Source organism: Lepisosteus oculatus, chromosome 13 (genome assembly GCF_040954835.1).
Source record: "Lepisosteus oculatus isolate fLepOcu1 chromosome 13, fLepOcu1.hap2, whole genome shotgun sequence".
NCBI classification, from domain to species: Eukaryota; Metazoa; Chordata; class Actinopteri; order Semionotiformes; family Lepisosteidae; genus Lepisosteus; species Lepisosteus oculatus.
Genome location: NC_090708.1, coordinates 19447176 through 19463186, shown reverse-complemented (window position 1 = coordinate 19463186; position 16011 = coordinate 19447176). Strand labels below are relative to the sequence as shown.

At 43.8% G+C, this 16011-nt stretch overlaps 1 protein-coding gene across 6 annotated transcripts in view; it reads left to right on the top strand.

Moving 5' to 3' along the window:
• LOC102694240 (diacylglycerol kinase delta) overlaps positions 1-15771 on the top strand; it is a 48615-nt gene extending 32844 nt beyond the window's left edge. For 5 of the 6 annotated variants that reach the window (XM_069197511.1, XM_069197513.1, XM_069197510.1 and 2 more), the window contains 11 exons: positions 324-420; positions 1118-1225; positions 1802-1915; positions 2751-2885; positions 2988-3142; positions 3589-3700; positions 4402-4494; positions 5044-5163; positions 5936-6050; positions 7996-8126; positions 9262-15771. In XM_069197511.1, the coding sequence (XP_069053612.1) occupies positions 324-420; positions 1118-1225; positions 1802-1915; positions 2751-2885; positions 2988-3142; positions 3589-3700; positions 4402-4494; positions 5044-5163; positions 5936-6050; positions 7996-8126; positions 9262-9351 (1270 nt within the window). In that variant the 3' untranslated portion in view covers positions 9352-15771. The remainder of the gene's footprint in view (positions 1-323; positions 421-1117; positions 1226-1801; positions 1916-2750; positions 2886-2987; positions 3143-3588; positions 3701-4401; positions 4495-5043; positions 5164-5935; positions 6051-7995; positions 8127-9261) is intronic. The other variant, XM_069197515.1, reaches the window with a different exon arrangement.
• Positions 15772-16011: the final 240 nt, after the last annotated feature.

Genomic DNA, 16011 nt, shown 5'->3' with positions numbered 1-16011 from the left:
ATTGATGCATCGATGAAAATGTTATTTTCTCAAAACAGAAGGACGAGGAGCATGTAAAAGTAGGTCAGAAATGGCATGCGAGGGTTTTAGAGGCTAATTGATTAGATATTTATTTCTGGAGTGAACGTTGTGGAAGGCTAGTTCTGTTGAATCTTTTAAAACCAAATTTTATGCATTTGTTGGTAGTGTTCAGAGACTTAACTCCATCGCAAGATATCTAGAGCAGTTCTTTTAGCTCCTGTCTTGGAGTAGTTCAGAGTATTGCCAGGCAGGGGTGGCCAGGGAAGAAGCAATGTTTTCTCAACTCTGGCTTGGCTCTCCAGGAGCCGCACGAAGAACATGATGTGGTACGGGGTCCTGGGGACGAAGGAACTGCTCCATCGGACCTACAAGAACCTGGAGCAGAAGGTGCTGCTGGAGGTAAGGACCTGCTTGCAAATACCCCTGCAGTGTTGGTGGAACAGGGCTCAGTGTAGTGAGCTTGTTCCAGAAGTGATGTCAGCACCTGGAAACCAGGCCAGTGTAGAATTCTGCTGTGCAGACGGCCCTAAGGGCTGTTCTGTTGAATCTGTGTTGAGGCCCAATGGATGCCTATGGGAGAGGTACTGTGCATTCTCGGTGCAACCGTGATCAAATCCCAGCAGGAGCAGAGGAGACACGCACTCATCACACGAGCGAGACCCAGATCTCGTTTCACAGCTGTTAGCTGAGAAAGCACCGTATTTTAAGACAATCCATTTCTTTGAAAGCCGTGATCTATAGTGTTTCTTCGCAAAAGAGTCCAAGTGGCTAACTTGTTCCTATGCATGGCTGCAAAGGAACGAGTCAAGGGTCATTCCATGGTGAACACACACAGAGAGGGCTCTACAGCCGCAATGTTTTTCAGCTTGCAGTTAACCTTTGCTTGTTTGTTTTCGGTGATGTTCATCTTGTTTTAAATGCTAAACATCTAAAGAGGTGAACACGCATTAATTGTTTGGAAATTGTAATATTTGGCTAGAATTGTAAATCTTAAGAAGAAATGTGACACACGATCTGGAAATGAATTTCAGTAAGCCCCCATTCATGCCAGCCATGGATCTTGTGCCTCATTTCATGCATTTCTTTCTCTCCCCAGTGTGACGGGCGACCCATCCCACTGCCCAGCTTGCAGGGCATTGCTGTGCTCAACATACCCAGCTATGCCGGGGGCACCAACTTCTGGGGGGGCACCAAGGAGGATGATGTGAGAAAACTTCTGAAACCTCTCTTCGCACCTTTTCTAGTTTTTCTGCTACCTTGTGGGATTTTGCAGTATTTATATTAAACCCAGCTTAGTAATTATAAAGTTGCCGTCACACTAGGCTTAGGGGAGATCCTGGTATCACCTCAGGTCTATGCCTGTAGTGTACATGTTAACCTCTGTGACAGATGCACAAGGCTGTGGTTTATCAGCAGCATCAAGATTTCCTACTTTACTGCAAAATGGTTTTCTTCTAAGGATAAGTTGCCCAGCAATACTAACCATTATGTTTAGTAGGCTAAATCCATCTCTTATTTACAGACACCCTTGTATTATATATATATACTCTGTAGATATCATTATATCCCTTAGATTTGAAACACTTCCGTCAACAGCAGTGTTAAAGTACTTCATTGGCGCTTCCGTCACTTTTTATTAGCACAGATGAAGAGACAAACTCCCTGACCCTCTCGTGCATCAGTTCCCTAAAATGCTGAGAATGAAGAAGGGCTTTGATGCTGTCTCTACATAATGGGTGGTAATGAAGAAACTTCTGTCTTTTGTTTTTCGTTCCTCCAGACCTTCACAGCGCCCTCTTTCGATGACAAGATCCTGGAGGTGGTTGCGGTGTTCGGCAGTATGCAGATGGCCGTGTCCCGGGTCATTAACCTGCAGCACCATCGCATTGCACAGGTAAGGGCCAGAGAGGAGCCCAGGCGTGCCAGAGGGGCCTCCTGGGCTTTCTGTTTACAGGCTCCGCTGTACCTTTGTCAGTTGCTGGTCTTAGAGGAGGCAGGCGAGGGAAAGTGCTTTTCAGATTGTCATGGGAGAGTGTCTGATTTTGTAAAGACTGGTTTTCTGAAGTTTAAAAGCATTACAGTTCACCTGTTGTGTAACAGGTCATCAGTAAGGCTATGGATGTTTGACAAAGGGGCTTTTCTGATGTTTGCAGTGTGCAAAGATATGTGTTTTTACTAGCACTGCATTTATTTAACAAGAGTCAGTTCACGTTGTACCTAAGGGTATAGAATAATGTAGAAATGACATGTGAATTTGAGTTGATCTCCGAGAAAACTGCTGTCTTTCCTCTTAGTTCTACAGAATGCATTTTGTAAATAAAACTGCTCAGCTGTGCTGAGGTGTTTAGCTTCCCTACAATTAGCTGGGTGCTGTGCTTGTCTATGTAGGTAGTGTTCAGATGTCCAGGGATTGCTTTCTAATTGTCAGTCAAGACTGAGAAATACAGTACACAAAGGAATTCAGAGCTAAAGATTACTTTTTAAAAAAAAAACTTCTGTCAGGCAGCATGGTAGTGCAATGGTTAGCACTGATGCTTTGCAGCACTGGGTTCAATTCTGTATCTGGACAGCTATCTGTGTGGAGTTTGCATGCTCTCTCTGTGGGTTTCTTTGTTAAAATCAGATTTCCCAGGTAAACATAGCCCAGTAGTGGTGCACTAATGCTGGTTTTAAACACACGGCTCGTACCTTGTTCATTGTCTCCCTCCCGCTGCCTCTGGTCTTCTCAGTGTCGCACCGTGAAGATCACCATCCTGGGGGACGAAGGTGTGCCGGTGCAGGTGGACGGGGAGGCCTGGGTCCAGCCTCCAGGGTACATCCGCATCGTCCACAAGAACCGCACGCAGACCCTCACCAGGGACAGGGTGGGTAGCAGCTCGGATCTGTAGCCCCAGAACCCACTGGCTCCAGCTCGGTCCGCCCTGGTTACACTCAGACTCTTCCCCTCCCCCTCCTCCCTCTCTCAGGCCTTTGAGAACACCCTGAAGTCCTGGGAGGACAAGCAGAAGTGTGAGTTTGCCCGCCCTTCGGCCCAGCATGCACTGCACCCAGGGATCGTGTCAGAGGAAGAAGCGGCTCAGATCAACCTCTTCGGCCAGGCAGCCGGTGCCCTCATTCACAGGTACAGGCGCCAAGCAAGGTTTTCAAAATGCGGTTTATACTGAACATCCATTTGGCCTTCCTGTAACCTCCTTACCTTTATTACTGTAATGAAGGTAACTTAATTCTACGTTTATATGCTGAATCAATTCATACTGATTTCCCTACTTTTTAGTCTTTTCTTTTCTTGTCTTCTTTGCTTTCTGACGTAGTATAGAGGAGATACTAAATATTCTGCAGGATTTATCTTAGTTCCTGAGCCTCCTTGTTAACTTTATGCCTTGTGAGATGTCTAAGGGCAAACTGGTTTCACGCCATTGTCTTTAGGACTAGGTGCTGTGTGTGTGTGTGTACAGTCTTTAATGACACATTTTTTAGCCATACACACAGCCCTTCGGTGGTGTTCTTGTGCTTTAACTGGATGGACCTCTGTGTTAACCATGGTTCTCTGCTCCCCTGGGCACTCAGTATCCGAGAGATTGCCCAGTCTCACCAGAACATGGAGCAGGAGCTCGCCCACGCGGTCAACGCCAGCTCCAAGTCTATGGATGTTGTTTACGCCAAATCGAAGAACACAGAGGTAGGTCCTGCAGCTGCAGTCTGCATACATCAATGGCAATGGAGAGCAGAGCCCCCTTCACCAGTAAAGAAAGAAAATAGCACTTCTTGTGGTATTCACAGGCCTGCGCAGACAGGTCCCCATTGTCAGATACCCTGCTCTTTTAAGCCAGCCTATTAAGAACAGAAGAAAGGTTACCAATGAGAGGAGGCAATTCTACCGAAATGGCCTGCTTGGTAGCTGGTAGCCTATTGATGTGAGAATCTCATCCTGCTGTTTCTTGAAAGGAACCAGGGTCTATGTTCCAACAAAATAGTTGGGTAACTTGTTCCATACTCTGACAGCACTTTGAGTAAAGAAGTGCCCCCTGCACTCAGTTTTAAGTGTACTTAAACATAGTTTCTATTTTTGCTCTGTGGGTCGTGTTTCACTGTTCTTTCTGCAGGAATCCACTGAGTTGTCTTTGCAAGTGTCTTTGAGGATTTTAAAAACTGTGTGACATTTATTTTGACACTGACATTGGAAACTTTATCACAACAGCCTTCTAATACTTGAACATTTGGAACTGTTCTTGAACACTTGGTGTTCTTGGACACTTCAACCATCTTGTCTAGACACAGAGATATGGGAAGACTAAATTAAAAGCACAGGTCAGATTGTTGGCGGTAGGACAAATGTTGAAACCTATGACATTCCGACCTGCCCGTGTCTTAATTGTCCAGGGCCTGAACTGCAGTGTGGTGATGGAGATGGTGAGCAACGTCAAAGCACTGCACAACGAAACAGAGCTCCTGCTGGCTGGAAAGATGTGCTTGGTAAGTGCCAAATTCACACTTCGCCAAGAGTCTGCTGCAACAGACAGGGAGCAGTAACACACTCCTACTGCTGTCAGCCCATAGTCGGAAAGACTGTTGCCTTTTTCAGTGCGTGATTCCGTTTCTTAATTAAGTGGAGACACGATGAACAGAATATGTGTTGCTGTTCTTTTTTTCTAATCTTTCCAAATTTTGAATTTCTCTGGATTCATTTTTAATGGATGAAAATAGATGAAAAGTCTTAGATTTGAGAAGTCTGAAAATTAAATGATAAAAACTGTAGCAAACTGCTTGATGCTGGCCCGATTTAATCAAGGGAATTAAACCTGCCAGCACCATTTTTATGTCTGACGAGTGAATGACAAAACATTGCTGTAAACACAGACATTTATAAAGTGATACGCTATTGTTTTGTCAGAAGAATCATATGTAGACAAATTAGGCAAAAAAAAAACAGTGCAGCTCAATGGCAGTTAAAAAGGTAGTGCTGTTTCGCACACTTCCTATTGTGCTGAGTCCTGGTGTTGACCTTTCTGCATTTCTCTCTAGCAACTGGATCCTCCTCAGAAGGAGCAGCTGACCAGTGCCCTGAGCAGTGTAGACCAGCAGCTCCGCAAACTGGCAGACATATCGTGGCTGTGCCAGGTCATTGAGCCCTTAGACGACGAGGTACCCTCCTACCTGGAATGAGCAAGAAAACCTGTACACTTCTTTCACCGCTTTTTCACAAACGTTGGTTTATAGAGTAAAGTTAATGTGAGAGGATTGTGGGTTAATACTAATAATAATAATAATTGCTTACACTTATATAGCGCTTTTCTGGACACTCCACTCAAAGCGCTTTACAGGTAATGGGGACTCACCTCCACCACCACCAGTGTGCAGCATCCAGATGAGATGACAGTTCTCGTCTAAACTACATTTCCCAGAAAGCTGTTGGGAATGATAGGATATGATCACTTTATTGGCCATATACAATTTCTTGTATTAGGAATTTGTCTTTTTTCACATACCCCAGCTTGCTCTCCATGAGACACACAAACGGGGAGAGAAGCTTGGGGTCAGAGCGCAGGGGCGGCCATTTATATGGCGCCCCTGGAGCAGTTGAGGTTAAGGGCCTTGCTCTGGGGCCCAACGGAGTAGGATTCCTCTGCTGTCTTCGGGATACAAACCGGCAACCTTCCAGATCCTTAGTCACAGAGCCATACACCGCCCCCCATTGTGGGGAATGTACAACCTGTCATCTTGTCTGACCCTACTGCCCTTTCACTATCAGACTGTTTTATGTGGGGGTTTTTATGAAGAAGACCAAGTTGCTTTCAGAATGTTCTGCAGTCATATAATCAATTAATTGAATGTGCTCTTCATTTTGATCCAGGGGAAGCAAAGAGCATTTCCTGCCCCTTGAGTCTGACCGATTTCCCTCCCTCTGCCCCTCCAGGCTCACATGGAGTTTGCCAAACGGAGTCGCAGCGCAAAGTTTCGCCTGGTGCCCAAGTTTAAGAAGGACAAGAATAACAAGAATAAGGAGGCCAGTGCCAGCTTGGGGCTACCAGGTATGAAATGCCATTAGTTGTAAGAGGGGTCTTAAAAACCTGGGTCTTGTTCCACAGGCAGGGTAGTATCGGTAGTGTCATATCAACAGTCATGTGTCATGGAGTTCCCATGCACAAACCAGAATGTGGGCTGTAAAGTGTGTGATTGGGAATTCATTATTCCCTGCTCCCATATGAGCCAGAAGATCAGACTATGAGCTGGTTTCGTGTTACTACGTCATGGTCACCTCTGACATTTCACAGGTCTTGCGCTCTGGACTGGGAAGCACAGGAGCATGCTTATAATCTGATCTGCGGTGATCTTGTAGGCAGGTGAGGGAAGCTTATGCTCCCCAATCTTGTGTATTAGTAGCTTGCATAAGCCCTGAGCTTTAAGAGGGAAAAGATCTCTCTCAAAGCTGATTGCAGTAGAAAGTCTTGCCCGGCATACTCTCGAGTTCACACATGCAGACCTACTAACACACCCCCCATGAGAAGAAATGTCTCTGTGGATCTGTGGCACCAATACAGACAGGAGGAAGTGTTCATTACTTTGGCCAGTATACTCGGTGGGATCGGTGACATTCTGTGCTGGTTAAAACAATGCAAAGACACCACATTTCCTTTTTAATTTTTTCTTTGGTCTCCGAGTATGTGATTATGAAGATCTGTACACGTAACTGCTTCAATGTCAGAAAATGTGCTTTGCAGCCTGAGGGATCAAGATGATAATCAGGGGGAAATGGGGTCTTATGCGATTTGGTTGTTATATAATCTCTCTTCCTAAATTTCTCTGTATGATGGACTGACTGCTAAATGAATTTTTGTACAAAATATATTAAACTTCCATGACAATGGAAATTAAAAACATGTCTAATGGGCTCTGTAGATTTTTAACATCTCCCTATTCATTTTACCACAGTGTGGTGCTGCTTTTAGGGAAATGCAGTTTGCTATTGAAATGTGCTACTGAGAGGAATGGTACTGTAATCTGCATGTAATTTTCTGGATCGAGAGCCCATATTCTAAGTAAACCTTCCTTTCTTTAATGCTAAAAGACTTCTGTGAGTTTGTTGCACCACTCCAACACGAGTTATGATTAAGATGTCAGTCTTATTCACACAGAGAAGTCTACTCTGTTTTTTTTCATCTGGGATGATGTGCTCTGAGGGTTGGTGATTACAGATTGTTCTACAATCCCCCCACATTCAAAGTCTCTCTCTCAACTCTCTACAAGTCAATAGAAAGCAGTTTTTTGTGTACTTGTGCTATATATTATGTTTACACTCTGTTACTGAAGTCCAGGCTTCTCTCAGACTGTAATTTCTGATTATTAGTTATCTCAGAATGGCAAGTTAAAATCTCTTTTTAGAAGTCTGTTCTAAAAAAACAATATCTGTTGTACTCTGCCACAACAGAAAAGATAATGATTCAAGTGTTCAGAATCCTCAAAGGCATTCACAAATTCAACCTCCCCAGCCATGCTGTTAAAAGACAATTCCCTGGTGTCTTGAAGGATATGACTGGAGGAGATCCTAGGATCAATAAACTACTAACTTATCAAACAAGCGTGGTGTGCCGAATGGCCCTCTCTCATGTTCCAAGTAGATTGGCATAGATACAATGCTTGTTTTGCTCCTTAAATGACAGTAGTATAACATAGGCTTGATCGGCCATCGGTGCGACAGGATCTTTTATAAAGCTCGATGGGCATGAAAGAACAGAGTTGATATTTACTGGTTGGCTGTTTGGCTATCCTCTGGCTTGTAAAGAGTACATAGAGGATGCTATGCAGTAAATCCCACACTGCGTCAAAGGCAGCAGCCTACTGCAGTGGATCAGTGGGGATCTTCCACTCCTGACTTGTGGCCCATTGCGCCGTGCGCTCTGTGTGAGGAATGTGGTGGGGCTGTGGACACTCTCTTTCTCTGGTGAGCGGGTACTGAAGGGGCTTCCTCTCTGACAGTGCATCAGTGGGGAACGGAGGAGGTGGCGGCCTGGCTGGAACTGCTCAGCCTCTGCGAATACAAGGAAATCTTCATTGGGCACGATGTCCGGGGCACTGAGCTCCTGCACCTGGAGAGGCGCGACCTCAAGGTATCGCCTTCCCCTCCCCACCACCTCGTGCATGCTCCTCTCTGATCCCTCCTCACACGTCTCACAGGAGGTGTGTGATCGGGTTTGTCACATCAGACTCCTGCAGGGGACTTGCGATCTGGCTATAGCGTCATGTGATCCTGAGTTCAGAACTGAGGGACTTGTAGTTGTAGGAGGAGGGGCACAGTGCGCAACTGGACATCAGAACTAATGTCTAAGTCTTAAGACTTAGACTTAAGTCTAAGATGAAGATGCAGCAGGAGGGCAGGAAAAGTTTAGTTTTGAGGGATGAAAGGATCAGTATATTGTTCCAAGTTGCAGCAGAAGGCAGGTCTTAGGAATGGGTCCCTTATATTTGGAGGAGTATTGTCTGTGGGATAAATCAGGCAGAGGAGGTGAGATCTGGCTAAATGTGAGTGAGTGGGATGGAAAACCAGAAATGCAAACAGTAATGTCTTTAAAAGTTAAATTCTGGGTAGGAAGAAGATTGGGCCAAATAAGCACTGAGACACTGTGAGTGAGTGACTTTAGTCTGCTAAGTAACACAGTTTATATTCTAATTAGTGAGCTGAGTAATCAGGTGGTTCTCTTGAATACATTGGATAGATTGTAAAGTTTGAGGCTAATGTTGACAAACCTGCTTCCTAAATTCATTCATTTCTTCACATCTAGTCATCGACTTTCCCTTCACTAATGGACTGTTTGCTTCTAAAGACTCCAAAGCCCTGGGCTGATTTCTGCAATGTGCCCCTTGGTCTTTCCCCTCAGGGCAGGTTTCAATGGAGCCATAGGCTGTCTGCTATGATTTTTTTTAAATCCTTGCTGAAAAACCTTCACAGTGTTTGTTGATATGTTGAAATGAGATTACAAATTCACGTTGCTGTGGAATGCTTGTTTCTGGATCACCTGCGAGAGACAATAAGAGCTTGCACGTTGTATCTGAGTACCTACCTTTCTATTTAATGTCTATTGTCCATGTCATCTGGACGATGCTTTTCTGAACGTTCAGATTCTAGTGATGAGCTGTTTAAAACATGGATTGTTTGCTACTTTATATCGTCGGTGTACTTTTAACAAGACGTCTATAAAAATAATTTATACTTTTTTGGTAGATGACTGTTTTTCATTTTCCCAGGATCTTGGGGTGACGAAAGTGGGTCACATGAAGAGGATTTTGCACGGGATCAGGGAACTGAGCCGGACCACTCCTGCCAGCGAGGTGTAGTCTCTCTCTTCACAGCCTGTGCTTGTGACTCCAGACCCCGGAGGTGACCAGGCTGTGCATCATCACGGAGCTCTTGGTTGAGTGTCTCCAGTGACCAGCTGCTAAGCTCATGTCTGTCCATCTCAAACTAGTTCCAAACTAGCTCTGTGCTGCCCCAATGCCTCCCACCCCACACCCACCTAGTGCTTTGAGACTTTTCTGACAGGGACCAGTGACATCACTGCACCTCCTCTCCCATGAGGGCTTTTCAAACAGTGCTCTATTCCTTTAAGCCACACCTTCGATCAGTGGACCAACCAGAAGCTCGTTGTGCCTTAAGTGGTCTGATTAATCGGCCAATCACACTGCACCTTCTAGTGCCATCGACCAATCCCGGCACAGCTCCAAGCAGAAGCTGATTCATGCTTTGGTCTTGCATTCATAGTGTTGCCTTGGTGCAAGATTGTTGTCCAAAACATCACTAAGGCCTTGAACTAGAAAGGAAAGCAGCCTTTGTTCTTATTAATACCGGAAAAAAAACATGAAAAGGGCCTACATGAGTGAACTCCTTTTCTTAAGTTTAAGGATTTAGTATGTCTAACAAACCAGCTGTTTAAAATCGAAAGCTGCCTTTACTTCTGTAAAGAGTTATCAGGAAAAATGTCTCAAAGAAACCAAGTTTTCACTTTGTGAAAATTCCTTTATCTGCCATTCCTGCTTGTATGTGGTGTAAAAAACTTTAATTAGAAATCAAGATATTGTTAATGGAGTGGAGGACGAATTAATTTAGTTGGATTATTGAAAAAACAGCACTCATCCCCTCTTTGGGCTTATACAGTTTAAACTAACCTGTGTTTTGCAGTTGTTGCCTTGTGGCAGTCAATCTGGCTTAAAACTAAGAGCTGCTTCTGAAAGCCACGTTAGAAAACAGTGAATGTTCACAAACAGCACTTTGCCAGTCTGTTACTCCTGTGTAACAGACCAAACACTTGCTATGATGTCATACCTACGTGCAAAAATCCTGGACACCAGCACAGCCAATCAGAACACAGCCATGCCTTATTTGACCAATAAGCAGCAAGTATTCTGAATTCTGTCCAGTTCAGTTTTTTTCTGTCACCAGAAATTCCATGATTAACTTGAAATGGATCAAGTCAAACTCTTTGGCAGTAGGAGTTCCTGACCAGTCTAATGTTTCAACATATGTCTTTTCTGTGCTTTTGTTTTGACATCACCTGAAAATGTTCACATCATCTCTTAGCTGCTCATTTTTTCATGATCCCAGTGAGTGAACTGTATATACAGAGCCTAGAAAATATTAATCCACTGGGTTCATTTGTATTCTCAAATATTTGACCTAAAGCAGCTTCATGAAATTTTTAATAATCTGATTAAACATAACACAAAGACATTAAATGTATTTAGATTATTTAACATAATGATCCAGAAGCAGATATCCTCGTGTGAACAAGTGTGTGAACCCTTAGATTCAGTAACGTGTAGCACCTCCTTGAGCAGAAATGACTTTAACACTTATAGGAAACATAGTTGATCAGTCTCTGGCATCAGAGGCTTTTAGACCCTTTCTTATTTTTAAAACTGCATCATGTCGGTGACATTTGAGAGCTTCCTTGCATGAACAGCTCACTTCAGGTCCTGCCTCAACATTTCAGTGAGGATTAGTTCCAGACTTTGACTTTGGCCAATCCAAAATGTAAAATCATGTCTTCAGCTATTCTAATGTGTTCTGATCTGTGTGTTCAGTTTTAGTCTTTGTTGCTAAGGGAAGTGCCAGCAGCTACTGAATCTAAATTGCATCATCCAGATGGGTGGTGGAGGGGAGTCCCCATTACCTGTAAAGCGCTTTGAGAGGAGCGTCCAGAAAAGTGTTGTATAAGTGTAAGGAAGTTATTTTAAGTTTTTTTCTTTAAGGGTTCATGTACTTATTCAAAAGAGGCTATTTACTATTTTATCATTTTGTTAAATAATTCAAAACTATCATATCTTTGTTTGATATGTTTATTTTACTATTTTTTTTGAAGACTTTAATTGTTTTTGGTCTAAAATTTATAACGGGTCAGACCAACCTAGGGGGTTCATGAACTGGGCACTGTAGCTGTGGTAAACTACCAAATAGCAGTGCTGAATTTGTTTTTACATTAATTTTCCCAATTGTGCCAAAGGTTAAAACTATTACTAGGGAAGTGTCATATCTACCTGGAATGGACTAGTGCTCCAGGAATGTGTGTAATTTAGAACAGAAATGGAAAACCGTTCATGTGCATGGATAGTATTTTTTTGGAAGGGGGTAGGCTTTTTCTTGGAAAAACAGTATTTTTTAATTTACAAAAACGGAAACAAAGTGGGGGAAAAAAAAACAAAGCAAAAACCTACAGTAGTTTTTCACTGTAACAAGAGCTCTCTAAATGTCTAAAATGCGTTAGACATCATATAAAAAACAATCCTGGTATTTTTCAGTATTTGAGCAAGCAAGCCACAGTCAAGGATTTTTTGTCTGCCCAACAGTTTTGACTGTCCCTTGAAGAGCTCTTGCGTAAAGCTTTACTGGTAACCTGATATTGTTTTGTCCTTTCTTTTGCTAGGACAGTCATGTTTCTCTGTCTGTTGTGTTAACAAAGCACAGCTGTTTTCCTTGTGTCTACACAGGTCTATTTGCTGTTTGACAGGTACTAATACAGTGGCATCCTCATGGACAGGTTGTGGTAGTCAGCAGGGTTGTGTTTTCTCTGCTGTATTCTAAAGCCCCCTTTTCTAGGTATGAAGAGGAGAGATTAGTTGCTCTTTCCGCTGTCCTGTCCCCTGTGTGTGCTTTTAATCAGTTGCTGGTGAGTACACAGTGTACCCACTGCCATGAGTCACTGGCTGCTACCCATGTCTTTCGGACTTGCTGCGCCGTGCCCTTGCGCTGGATATACCCATCATTTTCTAAATCCCTTCCTGCTGCCTTGTGTTTTTCTACATTTCTCAGTTTTGCAATGGTCCAGGGTTTCAATGCAAACAACTTCATGCTGCTGTTCCCAGTACTGTTTTCTGTACTATTCTTTTGTAGATAAGTACAGATTTGTAGAGGGTGTTTACCAAGTGTCAAGAATTTGCCAAGCACAAGTTCCCCTGATGTTAGAACCACCATTCTATATCGCATTACAGTTATATACTGTAAGCCCTAACTTGATAAGGCTGCAAAGTCTGTATAATTCTACTTGATAAAAGCTATTGCTAATATTTTACCTCATTTTGATCAGAAAGAAGCCTACAGCCTTGTTTAGACTGCTCAGTTTGTCCTGTCTGATGCAAAATGAATTTCACAGATAATGTCATGATAATCCTTCTCATTTGACACATGAGCAGTGTCTTGACTCTGCGTGCTGTTGGTTAATGAAGCTCTCCTAATGCTTCCTTCTGACGTCTTTGCACAACATGTCTTTGTGTTGTCTTGAAATGATCAAAGAACCTCGAAACTGGCTTTTTTAACGCAATGAGCCGTTCATGCTGTGATGTATTTACACTGACTTTCAGAAATCTAAAGGCCTTTGAAAGTGGGGCCTCACAATTCTTCAGACATTTGGGGTTTTTTAAGCAGGAGCTGTTATCTTGTAACTGGAGGAGCTGTGACACCTTTTTGATCCTTCATTGACAGCTTTACATTTCATTGTGAAGCAGAATTCACCTAGCTTTGGATTGTTCACCCACTAACTGGGAACTTGAGCTTTGTGTGGAGCATCATGAGACAGGTTAGTTTTACCCTTCTGCTGAGGTGTTGTTGGCAGTGGTTATCCTGTTTAGTAAGAGAGGAAACTCAGGTTCAGACATAGGGTGTCTGTGCTTGCCTGAGGCGCCAGTGGTGCAAAGCTGGCATCTGTGGGGTTACAACTGAACCCCTCCAAGTCAGAAAAGTGACTGACAGGGAAGAAAGCAGGGTGAGCCCAGCCAGGTAGCATCTGCAGCGGCAGACCTAGGGTGTGTTCTGCTCAGAAACATCTTATTTTAATTAACCCAAAACTGTCCTGTTCCTGTTTTGTCAATGAGAGATGTAGTGACATGCCATCAGAGCTCTTAAACAGTTAACAGAATGCGGCCGACAAACACCGTTGTGTTACCTAGGCCACACAGACATGATGCTCAATACTCAAGTGTGTCCTTGCAGGACATGATATTCTGCACAACATGTCAGAAACGATTGTACTTCCCCTTCTTGTTTAATTGAAGAGCTCGCTATTTAATGGGATCTTATCTATCAAATTGAACATATTACTTTTGCTTTCTTTTTTAGCCACTTTTGATAGTGTTGGGTCAGCTGTCATTCTAGTAAGAGAGCAACTTCTGAGAAGAGGGAATTCTCGAGCGCTGCTGCCTGTCAGTAACGGGTCAAGGGAAGGGCATTGATCTGCCTCCTCCTCAGTCTGTCTAAGCTGAGTCTCCAGTCGCCCATATTCCTGGACTAGTCACTGTTTTGTTGTTAGTTCCCACGCTGATTGCCTTCCTGGGTTCATCAGATTGCAGGAGTGAACACTGTGTGAGCTGTTTATTTATATCAGAAATACATTGGTGCTGCGGAGTCATAAAGTCAGTGATGCGTACCGCTCAAGTGGCAGTACAGCGAGGAACAGGCAACAGTGTTTCTTCTGGTGTAGAATAATGCGATGGATTCGTTTTTTTGCTGCACACAGCTTAATTTCCCGTATCTCCACATAGATCAAACAAGCTGTAGTTTTAGAAACAGTTGCTTGCATATAATGGATAAGATCTAGATGACAAATTCGTTAGGAAAATGCATTCCGCAATGTCGGTGATCAGATACACAACAAAGCATTGTTGACAAACGTCACGTCCTTTAAAAGTGAAACCTGTCAGATTAAAATGCATTAGTGGGTTCATATTTGGCGACCCCCTGAGTGCTCGCAGAGCTCGCTGTTGCTAATCTAGACGAAGAGATTCAAAATTGCCCAACCTGGCATATTCCCATCATAGATTGATATGTCAGCTTTAATAAGTGCATGTAAACTATGGCATCCAGTCCTTCTTCTATCTGAAATCCCTGCTCTTGGGTTTCCAGATGCATTGGTTCTGCTGCTTGGTGCCAGAAGAATGTCCCCAGAGTCCCCGGCCACATATTGTCAGGGCTGGTCATGGGAAACCGGAAATGTTACATTTTTAAACATTTCCAGATAACCTTTGCAGTAAGGGTAGGATTGAGAATGTGAAAGCACATTTTCCCAGAGCTCCCAGCACACCCACTCTTTCCCTGTCCTGTGTTTTTTTTTGGCACTTTCGACCGGCCTGTGTGTCGATACTGGCAGGAGGCTGCCGTCCTGTGATTGCTCTGCCCTGCTGCAGTCCCGTGTGTGGGCGTCAAGCCAGTCAAGTGGGACACAAGCGACCGCTGTGTATTGGAGAACCCTGATGAAAAGGATTTTAAATATGCAAGGTTTTAGGCGGAGATGCATGTTTTAATACAATTTCATGGAAGTTTAGAAATGAGAGTGCTGGTCTCCATGCTGTATGTACTGTACTGCACATTTACAACCAACAGCTTTGTGAGATGTACTCTGTGTTGCCATGTATCTGTTAGTCAGCTACACAATGGATGTGGAATCTAATGTTCGATTACACTCGCCCCACTTCCATCTATCTTGATCTTGGATGTCTTGAAGGGTTTGTGTTGGTGATTCTGTCATTTTAAAAGAGCTGGATTTCCACACAAAAAAAACATGAAAATGCTCCTGTCACTGTTTCAAAGGAGCAGTGCTCCAGTGTGATGGTGGTTCTGTAAAGGGGAGACATGGAGGTTGGGGAGGGAGTTGTGAAGTCAAATGTATGGTACTGGGCTCATTGCACGTCTTAGCAGAAATTGAAAATCTCCAGTGTCCTGGGAAGGTCCTTTTCCCCTCATGAACACACCTCTCCTCCCATCAAAGCTGTAGGGGACAGTGGCAGAGGCATGTTTTCTGTGATTTAGAGGTTGACAACAGCGGTTGCCTTTTCTATTCCATTCAACGAAAGTCTGTCGAGTGTAAAAGGTGAGAATGGTGACAATCCTGGCCCTCCCCACCACCCACTTCAGCCATAACACACCCTTGTGGAGTTTATTTCAAAGTTCTTAGCAGTTTGGCTGATTGTTGGTTTTCCTCATGGTCTGACACTATGGGTGCCACAAAGAGGTCTGCATTCCATGGGGCACAGTGCTCAGAGGAGTCACTCATATCACATATCACTGCAGGAGGCCTGTGCCCCAGCCCAGACTGGGGTCATCTCATTCGCAACTCCTGTTTTGAGTATTTATTGTTTTAATTTATACCTGTTCAAGGTCTGTTGTCTCTTGATACATCTGTGTACATAATCCCACAGGAGGGATGTAAATACATTGTTCTTGTACAGAAAGCACCAATCTTCCATTAAAATATCTGTTTTCATTTACAAGAACTTGTCTGGTCTGTTCTTTTTTTTTCCCCCCTCTTATCTCTTGAGGAGAAGCCCCTGACATAGCGTGTTCCACAGTACATCAGTACGTTACTGAGTCTCCGACTGAGCAGTAGAGCTGATCCACACCACTTCCTCAGCTCTTCTTGTTTCAAGTCTGATCTCGGAAGCTAAGAAAGGCTGGACCTGGCAGGACTGGGGCACTGCTGTATGCATGGTGTTGATGGACTACTAGGTGGCTCT